Raw genomic sequence first — 23,490 nt, 5'->3', positions numbered from 1 at the left:
ACCAGCTAAACCAGATGAACATCAACTTGACCAGGCTGTGAACCAGAGCAACAAAACAGCCCCTTTAATGCGTTAAAATGTTTATATTTTAAATTTGTTTACAAGGTTTTTTTCTTTTCTTCACCGACCATCATTATCGATTCACAAATCAGATGTACAAAGACTTCACTCTTATGCGCAATTCAGCCTCTGCGCAAGTGCGCATGCGCGGTTTCCCTAAGCTTGAGCTGCTGTCCTTTAACACACAGCCTACCGGAATCAATACACAATAGCGCACAATATGAGTTTCTCCGTTGAAGAAAGAGGAAACCCTAACACTTTGAGCTATAGGCTCTATTTTAGTAAGTATGAATTCTGTTCTTGAGGGATTAATGATGAGTTTGTACGGTCTGGGAGGTTAATTGAATTAAGATGAAAGGGGTTGGGCCGCAAGTCCCACGTGTCGCTTTTCCTCGCGTCATTTATGACCTAAACTTGACAGTAAATGTGATGAATTTACGATATTAAATTGATATTCAGCCCAAAAACTTTATTTTAATGGCTAATTATTTGTGGGTTTGTTTAAGTTATTCTTCGTTCAAATTAACTAAACCTGTGTAACGTTACCGGTTACATAGTAAAAGCTGAAAGTACCAAATGGACGACAATGTAGTATTATTACCAAACAGAGAAACATCGCCAACTTTTTTTTTAACTTACGTCCATTTAAAATGTGTAAATGAAGGACGGGAAAATACAGGGTCGCTTATTGCATCATATCACAGAATATAATTTTTGGCCCTGTTATTTTGTCTGCTCTGTTTAAAAATTACCTCAGATAAATAAAATATCAAGTATATTAACCAGATATACTGAATGAGTCTCCTCAAAATTGGACGTGCTTTGTTTATTAAGTTGCCACCTGTGCATTAGACATCTCATCCTTAGCAGCAGCATGACATCATCACCTCTCTCTTGACAAGTAACATGATTGACAGATTATATGCACACTGGGGAAAACCATTAGCATCATTATCATTAACTTACTAATTTAAGTTTCAAAGTCAACCCCATATTAATTTCCTTCTTCTGTAGAACACCGAGTTCAGAATATCTGAGCTTCTTGCTTTCATACAATTAACATAAATAGTGGTGTGATCAATTCTAGCCTATGTTTTCAGTTCTTTGATGTTCTGACTTGTCTTGCTTAAAAAAATGCATAAAACAAACTAATTTAATAAAGTTTGAATGCCTGGGCTTGACCAGAACATATTTATTAAAGTCTGGTATACACTTTTATAGAAATATTTTCCTAAATTATCACGCAGGCATATTCATTTTTAATGGTTACCTACAGTAGCCAAAAGGTACTGCATAACAGTGCCTATAATCTGTTTAAAATGAGTTTATTTCTGTGTACCTTTATAATTACTAAAAATATTGCCATGAAATTCTTGCTTGACAGCTGTGGTCACTTTTGTGTGAGTGGAAAAGAGCAGTTTTGACATTCTACTCAAGTAAACGATGCAGATTTGGGGAAGGGTAAACTTTCTCTTTAAGAGTGAAGGCTTTAAAGATTTCAACTCATTACATGTTATTCATGATGGACATTGTGTGCGAATAAGAGCTAGGCAATATTATTATTTTTATTTGTGCCTTAATATGGAAAACTGTTGCTCTGCAAGGTTTTAAGTGATCAGATGTACAAGTAATTGAAGCACACAGATGCTTTTGAAATATTTATTTGTATAGAAGTATTATGTAACATATATAACTTTCTTTTTTTAACAGAGAACTCAGATGGAAAGTATATTTCACCATTCCATGACATACCCATGTGTGCAGATGAAGCTCAGGTACAGAATTTTAATGTTCCTAGTTTCTCTTGTCAGGGTCACAGTGTTGATACCCACCTCTCTTGGGGGTGCCCTTTGGCAATGTATGGTCATTTCACAATCCAGCACAGCGCAGTGTATATCAGCTCTTTATCGGGTGAAGGGACTTAGTCTGTGAGAGGAGTGACCTTTACCCTGTTGACAGTGTCATTTTAAATTGTTCAATACTTTGGACTGTTCTGATATCTTATGTGTGTCAAACTTTATGATTAATCATTCTCATGGCTTTACATTTTTTGTATTCTTTTTAGAAATATGACTGTTAATATGAATTTTTACTTACTTGCTTCTTTTTTCTTAATAAATCATTTTTATTTACTCTGTAGAACATTTTCCACGTGGTTGTTGAAGTACCAAGATGGACAAATGCAAAAATGGAGGTATGAGCAACAGTAACAGTACAAAACTACACCACTTGCAATATAACACAATAAAACAATAGAATGGAGGACTTTGCAACAGGCCTTATATTTTGTAAGGCCATATATTTACACACCTAAAACATTAATGGATACAATACATTTACAAGGACTAAGTGGTAACCTACATTTGAAGTGTATTACATTCAGACAAAATCATCAACCAGTTGGTGTCTGCAATATGAATATTGTGCAAGTCAACATTATGCTTTACTTTTCAGATTGCTACAAAAGACCCTCTGAACCCCATAAAGCAAGATGTGAAGAAGGGCAATTTGCGCTATGTGGCCAATGTTTTCCCACACAAAGGGTATATTTGGAATTATGGAGCAATCCCTCAAGTAAGCCTTTTAAATCAGCACTGATCATACATTAAATAGAATAAAACAGACCTTTTAATTTTAATATTTTAAAGTGTAATTTATTCCTGTGATGGTGAAGCTGAATTTCAGCATCATTACTCCTGTCTTCAGGGTCACATGATCCTTCCGAAATCATTCTAATATACTGATTTGGTGCTCAAGAAACATTTCTTATTATTATCAATGTTAAAAACAGTTGTGCTGCTTAATAATTTTGTGGAAACCATGATACACTTTTTATTGGTAGATTTTACAACAACTTTCTTTAAATATTTTTTGACAGACTTGGGAAGACCCCGGGCACAAAGACAATGACACAGGATGTTGTGGTGACAATGACCCGATCGATGTCTGTGAAATTGGTAGCAAGGTATTGATATTGGTGTTTGTCATTTGAAGTATTGAATGAAATTAAGCCATATTTATAATGAAGCAAGTTGTCGTTGTTCAGTTAAAGTTGGATTAGATGAACAAACTCCACAATGCTTGATCTGCAGGTGTGCAATCGTGGCGATGTTATCAAAGTGAAAGCCCTGGGTGTCTTAGCAATGATTGATGAAGGTGAAACTGACTGGAAAGTCATTGCAATCAACGTTGATGACCCTGAAGCAAAGGACTTGAACAGTAAATAACACTCGTTGCTTTCCTGTTGACTCAGAAGAGAGAGAGGCAGACATGTGATTGTTTTCATTCATCTGATGTGAAATATAGGCATTAGTGATGTGAGGAGACTCAAGCCAGGTTACCTTGAGGCCACAGTTGACTGGTTCAGGAGGTACAAGGTACCTGATGGGAAACCTGAAAACAAGTTTGCATTCAACGGAGAGTTCAAAGACAAGGTATGTTGCTCAGAAAAAGTGCTGTGCACAAGCTTTCATTTGTGATTGGTCATAAGCCTTTACAGCACTAAAAATATGCTACATTTTATTCCAGGACTTTGCCATTGAGACAATCAAAACCACCCATGGCTTCTGGAAGGCACTTATCTCACAACAAACTAATGCTGGAGAACTAAACTGGTATGGGAATCTTTCTTCAGCAGGCTGCATTTGTTTGCTCATTTGCATAGTATTTTATTTCAGCTCTGACTGTTTGCGCTTTCATTCACAATCAATTCAGATAACATATTAAGATGTAGACATGGAAAAAAATAAATGTAATATAAAAATAAAGAGAATTTTTCTGTGCTTTGTATTCTTTTTACCTCAAATCATTGCTTTTTTCTCTTTCACTGTGCAGCAAAAACACGTGTGTCTCAGATGGAGACAGTCCATTCTGCTGTTCGGCAGATGAAGCCAAAGCAGTTGTTAATGAAGTATGAACTATTTTTTTTTTATTTGAATTCACAGGACTTTATTCACTATTGAATAAATTGTATATACAGATGTATTACTTTTATAGTGGTGCCTTGTCAAACAATAATGTGGTAACTGAAACAAATTTTTCTTTCTATTATCAGTCATGCCCATGTGGAGATGCCAGTCAAGTTCCAAGCTCAGGTTTGATTTTTTTTATTTTTTTTTATTAACAAATCAGATCTCTTAAAATCTGTCATTTTAGTTCTATATTATTATTATTTTATTTATTTTTTTACTGTTGTGTATCCATTCAATTTGAGTTTACAAATGAATAACAGTTTTTCTTTTAAGATATGCCATCATATATATAAATTGTTTCATTTTCTTTTTCAGTTGACAAGTGGTTCTACTATGCGAAGAACTAAAGAACAGAACACTGTTAATGGACCAGTCTGATCATGTTTAGAATTTGTATGTCAGTTTCGGTTTAGAATAATGGATATTAAATGAAAACATGGGCACTTAACACCTTATCTGGAGATTGAATCTCAAATTAACAGTTAGAGGAGCTAACCAATTGCTTGCTAAATTATGTTAAACTTGATAATGGTATTAATGATACTAAAGGTAGAAATACTAAACAGTCTAAAGATATTTAACAGTCTGGTCAAACTCAGGTACTGTATGCTGTTGAACAAATGCTTAATAAACCTTTTTCTCATATCCTCCTGAGACCCAGAATTATTATTTATTTTTTTATGTCATCACATTGTTTAGAGCATAAGAAACAAATGGTAAAAAAAACAAAACATTTTTGATAAATTATATTTTATTCATATGTAATGGCATGTCCTCTGTAGTGGACACCAGGACTCAGTTGTTTAAAAAATAAAATGACATGAAATTATATGTATTGGCAAAAACAATGGGATTTTTTTTTTAATCACCAATACATTTTGAGGTTTCAGGATTTTTTTTAACCAAAATTTGTATAAAGATGATTCTCAACTATGTTATGAATGAACTGATGCACCATTTTACTTTATATAGTAAATTATATAATATATATTAGATATATAATTACAATATATTATCAGATTTCCATAAGAGTGCTACATTTGATCACTAAATGAATGCCTCCAAACATTTGGTGTCTCTGAAAAGCCCTGAATGTGCTCTTTACAGGACACCCAGGTTGTGACATGTGACATGTATGGTGTCAGAGAAATTCACTAAAATATAATGTCCACTACAGTGGACAAAAGTCTATTCCTCCTGGGTCCCAGGAAGATATGACACTGCTGCTTCTTTGTTAATGGATTTTGTTCTGTATTAGATTGCCTTTACAGAAATTGAATTTTAACAGTAATAATTGCGATATTTAAATATAATTGTCACAAATAAGAGTGAGCTGATGTATACGGATCCATAATGCCAGTGTGGGCAAAAAAAAACAAAACAAATGCTGGTCCTTTAGAGCTGCTACATCCAAAACGCATCACTTTTAAAGGGATAGTTCACCAAAAGTGAAACTTCTGTCAAATCACTCATGTTGTTCCAAATCCATATGACTTTCTTTTTTCTGTGCAACAACAGATGTTAGTCAAACTATTAGGGACTGACAGCCTCAGTCATCATTCACTTTTTTTTCCATACAGTGAAAGTCAATGGTGACTGGATATGCCATGTTTCAGTTCTTTTAAATTGTAATCATATTTCACAATATTACTGTTTTTACTGTATTTCTGATCAATGAGCATAGGACCTTTAAAAAAAAAAAAAAAAAAAAAAAAAAAACACTGCAAAAATTCTTACCAACCCCAAACTTTTAAATGTAAACCTTAGCTGTCAGACCCCACATCTGCGGGTCAGTCAACATTTAGCAAGCAAATGACAACGCATTAACCTACAATCGATCTGAGACCACCCTGTGCAGCTACGCAGTTCCGGTTAAACGTCAAATTCGGGCTGGTGTTTAGCAGAAGAACACAGACCGGACTGACTGGTCTACAAGCGGACGTACCCTTTCAGGTACTGACACGAATATGCACTGTCTTCTGTTTTATTTACAAATGACGCAATTGTTAAAATATTTGTGACTGGATGTTTAATAGACAAATTTCAACACCAAAAGCCAGGTTTTGAGGTTTTATTTATAACGTCATCCTAAGCATGTTTACCTTCACAGTGCTCTGTTTTGCTCATTTAACCAGCATCAACCTTTCTGGCTGTTGTTTTCGGTGTGTTATAAAGCGCCTCCACTGTATTGACGGCGCTTTTCTAGAAAACACGCGCTAAACATTTGGGCTGTGTGTATACTGCGGTTACAGTTAAGGTACAGTTTGGGAACAATAATATTTGGTTGCATGTGTATTCAACTTAATTACCAACATTTTGAATGTATAGAAATGTTCTTGGAGTTGAGCTTTAGTTGCCGTCACTTGAGTGACAGCTATGTCTGTGTGCTATATCCATGGCGTCAAGTGACAAGGTCTCACAACTAGAAATAGTTTCTTGCTCAAGTTGTGTGCGGGATATTGGTTGTTATACGAGGGGTTTTGTGTCTCTTTTCTTAAATGCTCTCTTGAAGGCAAAATGTTAACTTAGGTCATTTTAGTAACGTAGTACCGGTTGGTTTTCACATGCTTACAGTAGATTTAGGTAAAGAGCTTATTTTGGAGTTAGCAGAGCCCATTGAAAAGTCTTGGATCTTGCAGTAGGCTAGTCCATTGAAACAAATCTCTCATTTTGTTGCTATTTCATTTCAGGGATCAGGCCACGAAAATGTCTTTCATATTTGATTGGCTGTACAGAGGATTCAACAGTGTGTTACAATTATTAGGTAAAGTATTAGCCAGATATTGAAATACAGATGAGCACAAATCATCATGCAACTGTTTTTTGTGTTTTCATTCTCATATTTCCTTTTAGGACTCTATAAAAAGTCTGGGAAATTAGTTTTTCTTGGATTAGACAATGCCGGAAAAACAACATTATTGCACATGCTTAAAGATGATCGACTTGGGCAGCATGTTCCAACACTTCACCCTAGTAAGTAGTAAAGTGCCACATAGTTTACTGTTTTAATATGAGGTGTATACATTTAGAAAGGAAAGTGAAAAAAAACAAACAAAAAAAAACAGGATTTCTTATTCTTACAAGCTGAATTCTACATTTGTTGGAGCAAACATTGTGCACAATGTACTGTATCTTGTCCTATCTGCTATAGCATCTGAAGAACTGTCTATTGCTGGGATGACTTTCACAACATTTGACCTGGGTGGTCATGCTCAAGGTAAATATAGAATTTAATAATAAATGATTAATACATCTGGAGTTTAAATTTAAGAGTTAAAAAATGTATGCTATAATTAAACAAAAGCAGATTTATAAAACAAAATAGATTTTTTTTGTTGTTGAAATTTTAGAACAACCGAACATAATGCAAATGGATCTTGTCTATTCTTAATTCTCAGCAAGAAGAGTTTGGAAGAATTATCTTCCAGCAATAAATGGGATAGTGTATCTTGTTGACTGTGCTGACCATGAACGACTACTAGAAGCCAAAATTGAGTTAGATGTAAGTCTACTTTTCCTTTATATATATATATATATATATATATATATATATATATATATATATATATATATATATATATATAATCAAGGGTTTTATTAAGACAAGATAGGCCCTGTTTACATTTAGGGTGTGTTTTGGTCGACCGGATCCCAAGTAGACAAGGGAGGCACAGTCCTGTTTACACCTGTTGTTTTAATCCGTCTCTTCTGTTCACTTTCAACCACTTCTGTCCTGATTTCTTTGAGGGAAGGGTCTATGAGCGGATAAATGTATGGCCTTTTTCAGATCTTTTGATCTACTGGATGAAATAAGAGCATGCAATTTACATATGAATGCGAAAGGATATGACGGAAAAACATACGGAAAGCAGAAGCTTTCGTTTCTGCTCTGACAGCCGCAAGACCGGGCCGAATGCCGTGAGTGAGTGTTAGAAATCAGGGATGGTGAAAGAACATTCTGGTTGGTATGTTTTTCAAACCAAATTGGGTTTAAAGTTTAAATCCCGTCTGTCTAGCTACCAGACTTCCCATAATGTTTACGCATGAAGTCAGTAGGTAGATTCGAACACATTCAACCACATGAGCATTTACACTATGAAAGCAAACCGGTCTAATGCGTTTTCGACTACCTCTGGAAGTGGTCGAAAGTGGACAAGCTCAAAACATTTAGACCCCGTTTACACCTTGATTTAGCGTCGCCCACTTATCCGATCGACCAAAACATGTCTTAATACCAGGTGTAAACAGGGCCATTGTTACATATGAAAGTTTAACCCTGAACACATCAAAAGGAATGTCACAGCACTGACTTCAAAGCACTTATTTAAATTTCTTCCCTATTACACCATTCAAAACAGCCATATATTTGAATAATAATGATTGCTCTATATATCATAGGCCCTCTTAACCGATGAAACCATCTCCAATGTGCCAATCCTTATTTTGGGGAATAAAATTGACCGGCCAGAAGCAATTAGTGAGGATGCGCTGAGAGGAATGTTTGGTCTTTATGGACACACCACTGGAAAGGTAGGTCAATGAGGGAATAATATTTAAAACATGTGTTGCACAGTTTGGTATGTAATGTTCAATCAAATGTTTCAAGTTTTCTGAAGCAATACAAGGTCTTATTTTGTCTATGTGTCCACACAGGGGAATGCATCACTGAAAGAACTCAACCTGAGGCCAATGGAAGTCTTTATGTGCAGTGTGTTGAAGAGACAAGGATATGGTGAAGGTTTTCGATGGCTATCTCAGTATATTGATTAACATATTTAATGTGGTTATTAATTCATAACTCATGTATCCTTATTTATTAATTGATTATTTATCTTGTAATGAAACTAAGTAACCAGGGGTGTTATGCACAGTATATATAAATATTATCTGAGCCTATGAAATCTAGTGTGGTGATAGGTCAGATCAGTATCTGAGATATGCATTTAATAATAAGCTACAGTAGCAATTACTTACACTTTTATTTCTTAAAGACATAATTTATGCTGTTTACTTTTCTAAAAGGGTTAGACATACAGAATCCTTAAACAGTTGACTGAGCTGGGTTATTTTAAGGATTGGCATCCTGTAACAAAACACGTTTTTCACATGGGTGTCAGTTTTATACCCTGCCAAAAAGTTAAACATACCTTTGTACGTTTGAATCACTTATAATCAGGTGAATATAATTTGTGCTGTGAATTTCTGATGCCACGTTCATTAGATGATACAGAATCAGTGTTTTTGTTTTCATGTCACATTACCTCAGTGCCTTAAAATGCTGGTGGCTTTTCCTAGAGCTGTATTTCCCACCTGTTCAAAGGAAATACTTCTGAAGGTGTGGACTGCCAATGTATACATGCTTGCTTATCAAATTTGGCAGAGATTTACAATGACATATTTATATAAAGGTTTGATTTGTATGTAGCATTTTGGTACGTGCTGATGTATTACTCTTCATTTTCAGTGATGTTCTACATTAGCCTGTTTCAACACTAAACTACCTGAATAATTGTGCAATGAGTACTTGTTGACTGTCAGCTGTGATTTATTTGCAGTTATGGCATGAGAGTACAAAGGCTTTTTAAGTTCATATTGCCTGAGCAATAGAAAAATCTATCATATTACTAGGTCACATTTACCCCTATTTGTAAATAGGCTTATGTGAAAGGATTGGGATTTTCAATGCTGCTTATCTTTTGAAATGGCTAATTATGTGCGTGCCACTTGTATCACCTTGTAGCATTTATGCACTAAAGTAGGCAACACAAATAAAATATTTTGAATTTTCCATCTGTACTTTGCTCTTTTCCAAAAACATATAGATATGTATATAAATCGTAGAAAGCAATTTGAATAAACATTTTAAAGAATAAAACATGTGTGACATCCTAGTCGAGTCAAATCAAAAAAAGCTATTTAGCAATACTGAATCTATACCTTTGTTGATGTGTGAGCCTCAGAATGCATACAAACATTATCCATAATGTAAACTCAACAAATTTGTCAATGAAACTTTCTGTCTAACTCAACTTGTAAAGGTGGACAAAGTACACAACTTCCTTACTTGAGTGAAAGTACAGATACTACTGGTCAAATGTTAATCATTACAAGTAAAAGTTGTAAAGACCGATTTTTACTCAAGTAAATGTACAGAAGTAGCCTACTCGTTTTTAAAAGTACTTAAGTATCAAAAGTAAATGTCAATGCATTGTTTTATTATTTTTGCATTGTTGTATGTAATACGGTACCTTATGCCTCTGAAGCAACCTAGTGAATATACCTACCAGTTAGTAGTATCTGTGGAATTAAGAGCTTTTAGAATGTTATAAAACCTATAGAAATTAAACAACTGAATCGACAAAAAAACACAGCCATAATCATCTTATTTTAAAAAAAAAATTTTTAACACTCCTACCACCCCAACAAAAGAAGTACACATCTATGTGTATCCATTCATGCACATTTAAATCAAGTGGTCTATAAAAATCCAACCTGGTTTAAAATCCAGCTACACAACCATAGCTGCATAACTACCCAACAGCAATACTGCTTTAACAAACAGCAAAACAGAAAGACTTATTTGCCATGGATGCACGCACTGCATGCAGTTGATTAGTGTTCAAAGAAAATTATGGGAAATCGCTGAACTTCACGGCACGTGACCCTACAAGAGTGATTACTGATAGGCTGTTTGTCACCTGCAAAAATTCAATCACGTTTTAGAGATGAAAAAAAAAATCATCCCCTGACTGACGTTACTACTTTCTACTCAAGGACCTTGACATAAATGTAGTGGAGTAAAAAGTACGATATTTGTCTTTCAAATGTAGTTAGTTAAAGTAAAAGTAAAGTACAGATACTCAAAAGTGTACTTAAGTACAGTACTCAAGTAAATGTACTTTGTTACGGTCCACCTCTAAAGACAGGGACCCCGTTGTAACATCCTATGAGGTAAAAAAAAAAAGGATGACATCTAGTTGAGAAGACTAGTAGTAATATTCACGTTAATCACATATTGTTTGTGTCCGAAATCGCCCCTATACCCTCATATCAATATCAAATTTATTTCTAGAACACATTTCCAGTAGTGGGATTGAATGTGAGATTGAATAAGTGCACTCAATAACGTCCACAATGGTTTCGGACACCCAAATGGCTGTTCCCTCAAATAGTGCACTATTTAAAGTTTCTATGAAAAGTGTATTGGCTTTTAGTATGAATATGTTAGCCTTACTGTTATCTATAAGCTAGTGTGCTCCAAAACAATGACAAAATTCGCATTTAGAAGACCAAACCCAACACTGAAAATGAAAATCAGGTTTATGTCATAATCCAACATCAATCGGGTTATGACGTCAACCCTACTTTTATTTCCAACCAAAATGCAACCCCTGCAACCGAAATCATCCCCTGACTGACGTTACTACTTTCTACTCAAGGACCTTGACAGAAATGTAGTGGAGTAAAAAGTACGATATTTGTCTTTCAAATGTAGTGAAGTTAAAGTAAAACGTTTCCAGAAAAAATAATACTCAAGTAAAGTACAGATACTCAAAAAGTGTCCTTAAGTACAGTAGCCTCTCAAGTAAATGTACTTTGTTACTGTCCACCTCTGAAAATGACATCTAAGTTTTAGTAAGAGTGACACCAAATAACCTGTTTTGATCTTAGATGGAATCAGTATATTTAACAACAAAAAATTAATAATAAGCATATACAACAAATTCTTCAGAATAAAAAATATAATGTTTCTAAAGGCAAATTTTACTGGGCGTCTCTTATTTAGCTTATAGACTGGAAAGAAGCATGGCTGTTTCCTCATCCCAATGTTTCAATATTAAAAAATAGTTATAGTTTATATAAGCACTTTTATTCTTCCAAATCCTTTCAGTTAAAAGATATAATCCGTTACTATACAGGTAGCCTACTCCAATGAATGACATTGTTAATTTTTTGTTTGTTTTGTTTGGAATATTTTTTATTCATAAGAAAAAAATATCTAACTCGAAGCCTAGTTTCTCACATTTCTTAATTGAAATTGACGCATTTCTTAAATCTCTTAGTTTGATTCAAATCAAGAAAAGTGACAGATTCTTGAAATATTGATACTTGTTTTGGTAATTCCACTGATGCTTAATGTTTTCCTCTGTTACAGGGTTAGGGTTAGGGTTAGGGTTAGGTATGTTATATTTTTGTTTGTGAAACTTTACATGAAGATTTGATGTAATTTCATCCTGTAGGCTAGAGGTTCTATCTGTCCTGTCTTTTCTGTTTAGTGTTTGATGCATTATAATTATTATAATAAATAAAAAAATATTTTATAAACCGGTTCACAGGTCGGACTGAACGATTCATTCAACGAATGGCTTGACCATAAACGTCTCTTTCGGACACGACGACGTAAAAGAACCACTGAACCGGTTCTATGAAACGAATTGTTCGAAAGAGTTGGACGTGGATAAACCAATAGGAGGGCACGCTATCCACCACGTGATCACGCCAGTGAATCATACCAGGAAGCGTTGCAGATGGAGGGCTCATGCAACAATATCAAGTCGGCGATAAGATAATATAACAATTATTACATTATCAGCCCCCTAGACTTTAACGTTGCAACACTAACCAGTTGCTTTTGTTGCAAACTGTGTTTGTTAGAATGTTTTTGTTTTTTTGTAATCTAACTGCCAGCACCGTGGTTGTCATTGTATCTTGAACTCATTGTAAGATGCAAAAACCCATCTACTATTAGCATAAAACTCTGACCTTTTATATTGTGGCAGTTTAATACTGTTTTAAATATCTAGCTTTTGAAAATGAAGACTGTGGAAGAGGCATGTTGTGTTGTCACAGTATCCGAGACGCCCCTCGACCTCACATCTGGATCTCAGAATGAAGCAATGAGCTGTAGTGGAGTATTTCTAAATTACCAGTCTGGATTTGTAGTCTGTAGTGGCATGCTGTTTTCACGCTTTATAACCGACAGACAATCCACGAAGAAAGACACGAAGATATTGCATTCTGAAAGTTTCACTAAAGAGACAAAAGTGTATGTAGATTACATTCACTTTTGCGCCAACCAATCGTGTGCAATGGAGAGACGCAACACGAGCCGTCAAGAAGCCCAATTGTTAATGATGATCAATTGCGTGGAGTTTCAAGATGCATTTAACAAAATCTTCAAGGGGGCTGAAAAGTGGGGCTTTTATAGCGGTAGCCTAGATAAAGAAGTCCTTGAAGACTCCAGATTTTTAACATGGTTTGCACTCCTAAAAGTGCCCAGTTCATCCACATGCACCTGTAAAGAAATTATTCCATGGGTGAAGAGTGACACTCTTAAAAAGGGATGTCATGTTATCGCATGTGGGTCCCCATTTGGTGGTCTCTGTCCAGACCTCTTTATGAACTCAATTAGTAAAGGTATAGTTAGCAATCTGGCAGGAGAGGAGAATGCACTGATCCTGACCGATGCCCGCTGCTTGCCTGGCACCGAAGGAGGCGGTGTGTTTATTAGCAAAGGAGGCAGATCTTACCTCATGGGTTTGATCGTTTCACCACTGTGCTGGAAATCCGATGAATGGATTGGACTGACACTTGTGTGCTCTGTTCACCTCATTCTGAAAAACATCATACAGGCTGGTGCCATGCAGGAGTCGTTGACAGAAAAGTCATCACAGTTAACAACTGGCTCTATTCAAGCTATTCAAGCTGCAACCCGGCGGTCAGGTTCTGAATTTTACCCTGGAGTGGCACTGATTGAGTCCGGCCTTCTGTGGGGTTCTGGTGTTCTGCTAAACCAGAATCTGGTTCTGACCTGCAGACATGTGGTGAATGAAAAGTCTGTTCTTACAGTCAGAGTCAACTTTGGAGGAAGGTAATGGCCTTAGAATTCATGCATATTCATTGTTATGAGGCCTAAAGAAGTGATATTTTGTTTGTTGATCTTTGTTAAATAAGCTACACGTTATTGGTATTGTCATATTTGTAATAACCAAGTGATTTACTTTCCACCTCAGATTTCATGCAGTAAGTGGTAAGGTGCTGTATTCATCAGCACCATTATCTCCCTATGATATCGCTCTAGTGGAGCTTCAGGAATCCCTCGCTGACTCAGTAAAACCACAGTTTACCACATACTTTCACCCAGGTAATGCTGCTGTGCATACCCGTTTTATTGAAAATCATATTTAGCCAGAATTAGTTTGTTTATTTTTTATTATTTTTTGTGGATGCCACCAACGTAAGAAAAAATGTGTTCCATTTGTATCAATGTGATTTGATTTGACAGTACATGTATATTTTATATTTAACCCCAGTATTTTACATACAAAAACAATCAATGTGAAATTTGACACTATAAGTACATTTTATATTTAATCCCAGTCTTTTTCATGCAACAACAATCATAACTATGGAAGCCAATTTCCACCACACTAGAAAAAAATCATGCTTTGATAATCATAATTATGACATACTAAGTCATAAGTGACATACATATGGAATACAAGAGATAAAACATTGAACTTGACATAAAAAGTATAAAGTATGGCATAATAACAATGGTAACACTTTACAATTTTTTACAACATTAGTTAACTACTTTAGTTAAGATGAATTAATAATGAGCAATACTTCCACAGCATTTATTAATCTAAATTAATGTTAATTTCAACATTTACTAATACATTATAAAAATCAAAAGTTGTGTTTGTTAATATTAGTTAATGCACTGTGAACCAACATGATCAAACAATGAATCAATATATTTTTATTAACTAACATTAACAAAGATTAATAAATACTGTAACAAATGTTTTGTTCATTGTTAGTTAATACGTTAACTAATGAAACCTTATTGTAAAGTGTTACCATAAACAGTCAAAATTGTGACAAATTATGCCTTTTTATGTTATAATTATGATTTATTGCATGGTGAACTAAAATGACTTTAAGATAAATTAAAATCTCAAATTGTTTGAGATAAATTTGTCGTCCTCATAAGTAAAATACATTTAAATGTATTATAATATTACAATTAAGTTTATAGTATTATGAATATACATTTGTTATATATCTTATAACAGCTACTACAACAAAAACATTGTTTACATTTGCATACTTTGTCCCAGTGCAGCACCTGACATTTCCATGTTCTGTGTTTATTCAGGTGAGGATGTCGTTGTCGTGGGTTATGGAGCTTTAGGGAGCTGCTGTGGCCCCTCGTTGACCTCAGGGATCTTATCCAGAGTCATTACCCATAAGTCACAGCCTGTGATGCTGCAGACGACATGCGCAGTGCAGTCTGGAGCCAGTGGTGGCGCCGTGGTTCGGTCTGCCACTGGGGAATTGTTAGGTAATACTTATATCATACATATAATTTTAAGTGGTTAGGAATTCATGGAAAATCTCAGTACATCAACCAGTTGTTGTTCAGAACAAATCCAGTCTTCAGTGGATATATATTAAATATACTATGCCTTCTCTAACCAGAAGGGGGCAGCATAAGACCAATTAAGCTTTATTTTTTTCACCATAAAGTCAGAGGCAGAGCATTCCATCTCTTCATCTGCTGACCGTGACACTGTCTGACTAAATCAAGCTTTCACAGGCAGATTCAATCTCATTTGTTTTATTTTATCGTACCCTTCTAAATATTAGGTATCGTGTCCAGCAACACAAGAGACTTCACAGCGAAAGTGACGTATCCCCACCTGAACTTCAGCATCCCAGTGACCGTTCTAGAACCTCTGCTGAGACGTTTTGATCAAACTGGAGATGCTGCTGTTTTTAAGGTCTTGGACAGTGCAGAGGATGGTGTCAGAAAGATATGGAGACTACAGAGCATTCAAAGCAAGCTTTGATCAGTCAGATTTTTGCAAATGTACAAGATGCTTGAGAATCACTAAAATGAACCTTTGTGTGTTGTAAAGTTGCTGAAAATTGGAAAATTTCTAAAGCGATAATATGACAAACCTGTGTATTGATTGACACATTAAAAGGGTGTATTTCTCAGGTTCTTATTTGACCTTTTAATATGAAACAATTTATAAAACGATCGATTTCTTTAAGATCACACAAAAATTCCTGCACCCCTTAATTTATTTTTTAATCCCTTTTTTAGATACTTGCAAGTGAACTTAATGACTGATCAATAGAAGTAGAAGAAATACTGTCAAAAAATAAAATGAGAACTGGTTTTAAACCATTTTAGGTTGATACCAAAAAGGGTGCTGCACTAGATCACTAATAACAATGAGTTATTAAAAATAATTATTATAGAATTAGAGTTTCATCATGCACATTTTTCCCAGTAAAATAGTTAGAAACCAGGGCTTTCTAACCATTTTAGGCTGATTTAAGCAGGATGCTGCACTGGATCATATATAAAATGTGTGTCAACACAGAAAAATTAATTATTGTAGTAGAGATTAGAAGTTATTAGGAGGTTTGATTCTCTTAATGACAAATTAATTAATATTTGTTAGACATGTTTACACCATGCCTTCTATTAAAGTTTATATTCCTTTTTTGAACCCCCTGGTGTCTTGGGAACCAGCTTTTGTTGGGTATTTTTGGGATAGTTATAATAAATTGTACTTGTCAAAAAAATGTGTTTAAAAGTGGGTTGAAAAGATTTGTTTTCTTGTGTCTCCAGTATCACATGAAAATTAGCACGTTGCAGAGTCTTGGGAGTAATTAGGAGAACAAAGGAACAGCACTTTGGGCCCAGTGCCTTTAATCATATTCAGGCAAGAAAGATGACACACTTGGACAAAGAAACATGCAACTAAATGCAAATATACTGCAACTCAGCGTAAATATGTTTTCTAATCAGTAAAATCCAAGTATTTACAATAATAATGGCATGTACAGTACAATACAATCATACACTAGTGCAAGTGGTATAACATCACTGTTAGCAGACTCCTGTACACTGCTGAGTAAGACATCAGGACATTCACTATTGACTTTTAATGAGCTGGCCGTCCACCACTCCATCACACCAGCAAGGTGGTATTGCCTATGCTATGATAATCCACAAGTAATTTAAATATCGCCAAGATTCGTCTCGATGACATTCGGAGGATTTATATTCTTCTGTAGACGCCGCGGTACACTGATGAATGTGTTTACGTCGGGGATGTTACCATATCAAATGCATTTTCTGTGGCTATGCGGAGCTCAGAGATCACATCTGGGTGAATTATCATACCAGATCAAGCCTGTAATTCATACACATTTTGCAATTCCAGCTAGCTGCTTTGATTCCACAGCATTTTCACCCTAAAAACTGATGCTTTAGGAATTTTTTACTGCCAGACTCATGTATTTTAACTTTAGTCGTATATTATAAGATTCAGACCTTGATTATAAATCCCTGCAGCACCAGATTTACACCTAGGAACATTACAGCCAACACATCTTTCACTGCAAATGACGGGAAGATCTGATTAGAAGACATCTGCAAAGACAGATTGGTCCCTTTGGGTGTATGAGAGAGAATATGTCAGATTGCAATTTTGAAAATTCATTCCTGCCTCTCCTGCTCATCCATACACTGCCTTGTTATAATAGCCGTGTTGCATCAGAAGTACTGTATTACAGCCTGACCTAGTGGAGTATAAGCAAATTCTATTATGACAGACATATGAAACCAGAACGCACATATCTCAGGATTTATTACTGTCCATTTAAAAGAAAACAATGATTTGACGTCGGGGTGAGAGATAAAGCTACTGCATTGAGATGTAATTTATATGAAAATATAATGCTTTGCCATCTCTGGTTTCGGTGGATTATGACACAAAAGACAGAGAGAAAAAAAAAGTGCCTTTAGGACAAGGATCGTCTTGTAGAAGTGCATTGTGTATTTCTGGCAAGTAGCCTAAAATCGGTTTTAGTTTGTGAGTGTAGAGAAATAGCTCTTCAAATACATTGACGAATGCTACTTTATTTTAAAAGACATTACGACTATTTATCTACTTCAAGGTAGCATAAAAATAATACAGACTGTTTGAGCCAGAAGAGAGTAACAGTCTTAGCTTTTTGAGCTAAGCTAACTGAGTTTTTTGGTGTTTTCGTCTCTTTGTCTTTATGGTAATCTGTGTTTATATGCTCTAAACCAGTTGGAGGACATATTTGAAACAATTTACATAAACTCTAACAGCGAAAACATTAGCAGCAATCTCAAGGAGTGTTCAAGGAAAGCAGTTGCTGATGGTCGACAGAAGATCTAATGAAGCAGGTTAGACCCTGAAGCCTGTTTATCTTTATATACATACTTTATAAAGTCGTACCTTAAACGCTTTAGACTTAACAGGTATCATTTCCGAACGTATAGTGATGAAAGTATGTATTTATTAGACTTGCATAAGAACGCATCACATCACACCTATCAAGCGCCTAATTCTGAGCTCGTGTTTGCAGATGCTAGAGACTGATTCAGGAGAAAACTCTTGCACTTACAACAAAAATATGATGTTTCACAAGTATTCATAAGCCCAATAATTGAAAACTCGTTCCCAATACCGTAATCTCACTACAGCTAACACTAACCAAGACACCCCTCCCCCTCCCTCCCCAAGTCAAAGCTGTTTGGAGTGCAGTATAAAGATGACCGACCCTCCAGTGTCCACCATTTAATGTCAGAAGATAGAGCTGCCTCTGTAGAAATGGGCCACAGAAAGCTATGTCGAACAAGGCGAGAATCGCGTTTCGTTCTACCAAATGTATCCGCCGTCATCAACCTCCCCCACCTCCCCTTCCTCCTCCTCAGCCTCCTCGCCGTTCTCCTCAGCCTCCTTTTCCTCTTCATCCTCCCATCCGAGCCCGCTGCCAAAATCGCCCGAGTACGTGGCCACCTCGTCTGGAAAATGAAAATGTTATATAAAAAAACTGCCTATATCATATTGCGAGGCAAACTGAGCGATTTATGCACGACAGAGGCTAAACAATACAGGCTTGGCGCGAGGACAATAAACAAACAGGAGGTGTGACTTTGACGTTGGGCTTTTTAATCGCTATTTTATGTCCAGTCAGGGGATTTGTTCTTATCACCTGCAGGTCTGTCGCAGCCAGTAGTAATTAATCTTACGGACCTTTATTTCGGCGAGACAACTGCTCTTTTGGAATGGAAATGAACCTGGCCTAATGAATGTAGCACTTGGTCTCCTGTCAGATGGGTGACTGATGATTTTGGTGGATCTAAGTCCTAAGCCCTGTAGCTACAGAAGGAGCATTGTCCTCTGTGTGTTTGTGTGTGTGTGTGTTTGTGTGTTTGTGTGTGTGTGTGTGTGTGTGTTGTGCTCGTGCTCACCACAGTCGGGGTTGCCATGGATTCTGGAGCCCATTAACTCTCCTCCATGCTGGTCCACACACCAGCACTCCCCTCTGCTCTTGTCACACTGCAGTCTCCTGTAAAAGCCGTCCTCGTCACAGCTGGGAATGTATGTATCTGAAATGACAAAAAGGGAGAGAAACACACAAACACGCACATTTTGAGAAGCAACGGTCGTGTTTAACATTCATTTTCATATCCTACATGAATTGAGTATAAAATAAGCGTTGCATCACGAGTGACATTGCAAACTAGTTTGCATATTGCTGTAAATCATGTGACAGACTCAAGTGACACTGCTCATTGTAATGCATAAACTGTAACCTTGGCGAGGGTTGAGGGCTGAGTTTCTGTCTGCAGTGTCTCGAATCATGATGCACGATAAAAACCAGCTGCATGGAGTAATAAACAACTATGTCCACATAATCATCATGATCTATTTAGCAATCAAATGCAGGATTTATCCCTCTGATGCACTGTGTGTACTAGGGGATAAATCTATAAAAGCCAGTTTTAACCATTCTGGGAGTGACGCTACATCCTAAACCCCACGGGGGATTCGACTGACCCTTACCCATAATTCAACTTGACTGTCCTCTTTTATGTCTTTGTGATATTTATTTATGAGAACATTAAATTTGGCTGTAGAAAGTCATGACCATGTACTTCAGAATGTGTATATATAGTTTATTGTATATATATTGTGTATATATTGTTTTAGTTAAAAACATTAATTGGATTTTTCTTTGTGATGTAATAATCAATGCATTAGAGGGTTAAACAGAGGTTGAGCTTTCTAGGTTAAGCTTTTCCTTTGACGCTCACCCATAATTCTGCATGACTGCCCTCTTTTTATGTCATTGTGTTTTATATTTATGACAACGAGGCTGGCGAAAGTGGTGCCATGAACCTCTGGAATATTTACCAATGTCTTGCATCACAATGGACACATGTATAGTTCTCTCAAAATATGCAATTTAAAGAGGAAGAAAATGATTCACCAATGATTTCAAAAGGATTTTTTAATTAATCCAACATATTAAGTAAATTCTATGACTGCCATCGTTATATGCAATTGTGTTTTCAATTTATGAAAAAAAGTGTTGATGCATACATACTGATTATAGTCTTGTTTTGACTTAAAAAGTCCATTTTGTTATTTGTGACCCTGGATGACAAAACCAGTAGCACGGGTATATTTGTGGCAATAGCCAACAATAAATTGTATGGGTCAAAATGATTGATTTTTCTTTTATGCCAAAAATCATTAGGATATTAAGTAAAGATCATGTTCCATGAAGATATTTTGTACATTTCTTACTGTAAATATATAAAACATTTATTTTTGTGAGTGAATGCAGCACAATAACGAACATAAATGGAGAACTTTAAAGGCGATTTTCTCAATGTTTTGATTCTTTAGCACCCTCAGATTCCAGATTTTCAAATAGTTGTATCTCAACCAAATATTGTCATATCATAAAAAAACATAAATCAATGGAAAGCATATTTATTCAGCTTTCAGATGATGTATGAATCTCAATCTCAAAAAATTTGCCCACGTGACTGGTTTTGTGGTCCAGGGTCATATTTAATTATGAATGTAATGATGATGAATGAGTTAAACGTGTTAAGTTTTCAGAATAATGTCGAAACTCTTTGGTCGTATAGTATACATAGCTGTTTGTTCTCTGGCATCAGGGGACATTTGCATTTTGACTGCATCTGATTGGCTGTAGCATCTGCAGCACGTCCTTGGAGAGTCCTGAAAGCTCTGCAGCCAAACATGCAGCACTGCCCATAGCCATGAGCTCCGCTCTAATCCGCACACCTGATTAGGGGCTAATCCTAGCCTTGTGCTTGTCATCTGTTAAATGAAACTCCTCTAGAGTCACCACTACCTCGCTTTTTACTTCTCTCTTCCATTCTTTTTTCTTCCAGTTGTACACATTCTATATAACCTCGTTCTCTGGTTCTCCCTTTGTTGCTTTCCTTCACACCTTAATTTGTTCTTCCCAAGATAGTACAGAGAGTCTCAGCGGAACGTTCATTCTTACCCGGTTTCTTCTTGGCTCCTTCTTGCACTTGGATTCGCTCTAGCTCAGCCAGGCAGGGAGGCTCTGTGGAAGAAAAACAATCAGTGCCTTTAGGGAAGAGCCGGCGCTAATCTCCTCCAGACAAACGCTTCACACAAGCTCCCTCACCAACTCCCAAATGAGGAGGCATCACACCAGGGCTGTTCTCAATGCAGACGCACAATCAAATCGCACCCAAACACACCCGCATTTTAGAAGTGGCACAATAGATAGTTCTAATCTGTAGTTTTGGCAATGTAATTCATGAAAGAAAGAGTATCTGAATTTTTGAGTAACAGAACTTGCTTTGAGTGTGTTCTGAACAAAATGAACTCTTGTTATAGAATATTTCTATATTGTAATTTTCTCCTTAATGCCTTGAGGTGAAATGTGCAACCTTCTTAGAATAAATTAGAGAAACGTTTTCCTAAAAATTGAAAATTCTGCCATAATTTACTCACCTTCAGGTCATTCAAAACTACAATTACATTCTTCTGAGGAACACAAAAGGAGTTATTTGGCATAACGTCCAAGCTGCTGTATTCCATTCAATGAAAGTAAATGATGACCACGGTTATCAAGTAGGGATATGCGATTTGACAAAAAATCATATCTTGATATTTTCTGGGATTTTGCTGATAATTAGATGATATTTTGCTGAATGCGTTTTGTGCTGTTACATTAGATGCTTTAGGCCTGTCGTGAACAGCCGACTCTAGAAGATTTTCATTTTCTCTGTGGTGTTTAGTTCACAGCAGATACTTTTATTAAAATTAACTTTTACATCAAGAGGTGATATTTGCCCCGCTAAATTGATTTTCAGTTAAATCCAATCCAAATAGAATAATAAGACACTAGAGTGTTTAAAAAAAAAACAAATGTATTGTTTAAAACAACAATTACAATATTACATTGTATGGAGCATTGTATCGATCCAGAAAACTTGGAAAGTAGCGATTGAGTTGTACGAATCACTTTTATGGTGCTTTTTTATCATTTTTTGAGCCTGACAGATCCAGTCCCCATTCACGTCCATTGCATGCAGCTTAGACATTCTGCCAAACATCTTCTTTTGTGTTCCACATAAGAAAAAAAGTCAAACAGGTTCTGGAATGACATGAGGGTGACTAAACAATGACAGAACGTTTCCTTTAATAAATAAATCAGTGCATTACATATTGGAATATTTCCCAATGCTTCAGAGCTATCATGTTTCACAGCTGTATGTGAAGGCCATGCCGGTCAAGTCTAAAAAATGCAGCGGGTTTTCGTCTGACTGCCTGTCTGATTTTAGTCCCAGAGAGTTTGAGGCTGAGCAGGTTGTCAACAACCAACACTGATGTTGTTTTTTCCCTCTGCAATAGCCATTCCCTATCCACCGGGGGAAATACAAGGGGAAGACAAAGTATGACAGGCCAAAAGCAACTATGCCCTCCCCAGGAGAGATGAGAGTGCCCAGCCACATATCGTGAGCAGAATCACATCAAATAAGAGCCAGGTTGGTCTAGTGTGTTTGTGTGTTAAGATACTGCTAAGATACAGCTCTCTGCCCCTCCAGTGAGATGCATTGTGGAGCATATGTCTGTTTGTGTCAAGAAGCTTGCCATGCTCCATGGCTTAAGCAAACACACACACACACACACACACACACACACACACACACACACACACACATATACGCACGCACACACGCACGCACACACGCACGCACGCACGCACACACGCACGCACACACGCATTCCGAAAACAAAAGAACACACAAACACACACACTGACGAGTCTCATTAATATGTAGAACATGTTGCAGATAAACACATGCGCATGCAAACAGACCTACACTCTCCCCTGCTAATACACACACACACACACACTGACTGTCAGTCACCCTAGCAACAAACACTGAATAGCAATTCCTCCAGACTTATGCATCTCATCAAATGTATACTCCAAATCACTCTCCCCGCATGCCATAAACAACTAAAGGTCAATTTTCGCCCTCTCCAGCTCTCTCCTTTTCTATCCAAAAGGGCTGTTTGTAGAGGAAATGAAA

General features: G+C 36.3%; 4 protein-coding genes across 5 annotated transcripts in view; 3 read left to right on the top strand and 1 right to left on the bottom strand.

The window, feature by feature from the left end:
* The first annotated feature begins 172 nt into the window (after positions 1 to 172).
* On the top strand, positions 173 to 4,676 carry ppa1b (inorganic pyrophosphatase 1b). Its single transcript, XM_084094028.1, has 11 exons — positions 173 to 341; positions 1,771 to 1,835; positions 2,201 to 2,254; positions 2,515 to 2,634; positions 2,939 to 3,025; positions 3,153 to 3,279; positions 3,367 to 3,494; positions 3,589 to 3,674; positions 3,895 to 3,970; positions 4,115 to 4,154; positions 4,347 to 4,676. Exons 1-11 carry the CDS (start codon positions 281 to 283, stop codon positions 4,376 to 4,378), a joined length of 876 nt encoding a protein of 291 aa, XP_083950154.1. The 5' UTR covers positions 173 to 280; the 3' UTR covers positions 4,379 to 4,676.
* Positions 4,677 to 5,810: 1,134 nt separating this feature from the next.
* On the top strand, positions 5,811 to 9,819 carry sar1ab (secretion associated, Ras related GTPase 1Ab). 2 transcript variants are annotated; one of them, XM_084094029.1, is made up of 7 exons: positions 5,811 to 5,984; positions 6,722 to 6,795; positions 6,885 to 7,004; positions 7,183 to 7,248; positions 7,430 to 7,533; positions 8,430 to 8,561; positions 8,685 to 9,819. In XM_084094029.1, exons 2-7 carry the CDS (start codon positions 6,738 to 6,740, stop codon positions 8,799 to 8,801), a joined length of 597 nt encoding a protein of 198 aa, XP_083950155.1. In that variant the 5' UTR covers positions 5,811 to 5,984; positions 6,722 to 6,737; the 3' UTR covers positions 8,802 to 9,819. The 2 variants fall into 2 exon arrangements, with proteins under 2 accessions (XP_083950155.1, XP_083950156.1); XM_084094030.1 differs by having other exon boundaries at positions 5,981 to 6,288.
* A 2,700-nt stretch (positions 9,820 to 12,519) lies between these two features.
* Positions 12,520 to 16,648, top strand: tysnd1 (trypsin like peroxisomal matrix peptidase 1). Its single transcript, XM_084093693.1, has 4 exons — positions 12,520 to 13,902; positions 14,045 to 14,175; positions 15,196 to 15,381; positions 15,687 to 16,648. The coding sequence occupies exons 1-4, from the start codon at positions 12,845 to 12,847 to the stop codon at positions 15,887 to 15,889; spliced, it is 1,578 nt and encodes a 525-aa protein (XP_083949819.1). The 5' UTR covers positions 12,520 to 12,844; the 3' UTR covers positions 15,890 to 16,648.
* Positions 16,649 to 16,747: 99 nt separating this feature from the next.
* The window catches only part of spock2 (SPARC (osteonectin), cwcv and kazal like domains proteoglycan 2), a 37,161-nt gene continuing 30,418 nt past the window's right edge, over positions 16,748 to 23,490 (bottom strand). The window contains exons 8-10 of the mRNA XM_084093694.1: positions 21,423 to 21,485; positions 19,345 to 19,482; positions 16,748 to 18,894 (exon numbers count right to left, since the gene is read on the bottom strand). Coding sequence (XP_083949820.1) covers positions 18,749 to 18,894; positions 19,345 to 19,482; positions 21,423 to 21,485 — 347 coding nt within the window. The 3' untranslated portion in view covers positions 16,748 to 18,748. The remainder of the gene's footprint in view (positions 18,895 to 19,344; positions 19,483 to 21,422; positions 21,486 to 23,490) is intronic.

The sequence above is a fragment of the Abramis brama genome (assembly GCF_963993115.1).
Source record: "Abramis brama genome assembly, chromosome: 19".
In the NCBI taxonomy this organism is placed as follows: Eukaryota; Metazoa; Chordata; class Actinopteri; order Cypriniformes; family Leuciscidae; genus Abramis; species Abramis brama.
The sequence above is the reverse complement of the archived record's forward strand: the minus strand, read 5'-3'. Positions and strand labels throughout refer to the sequence as shown.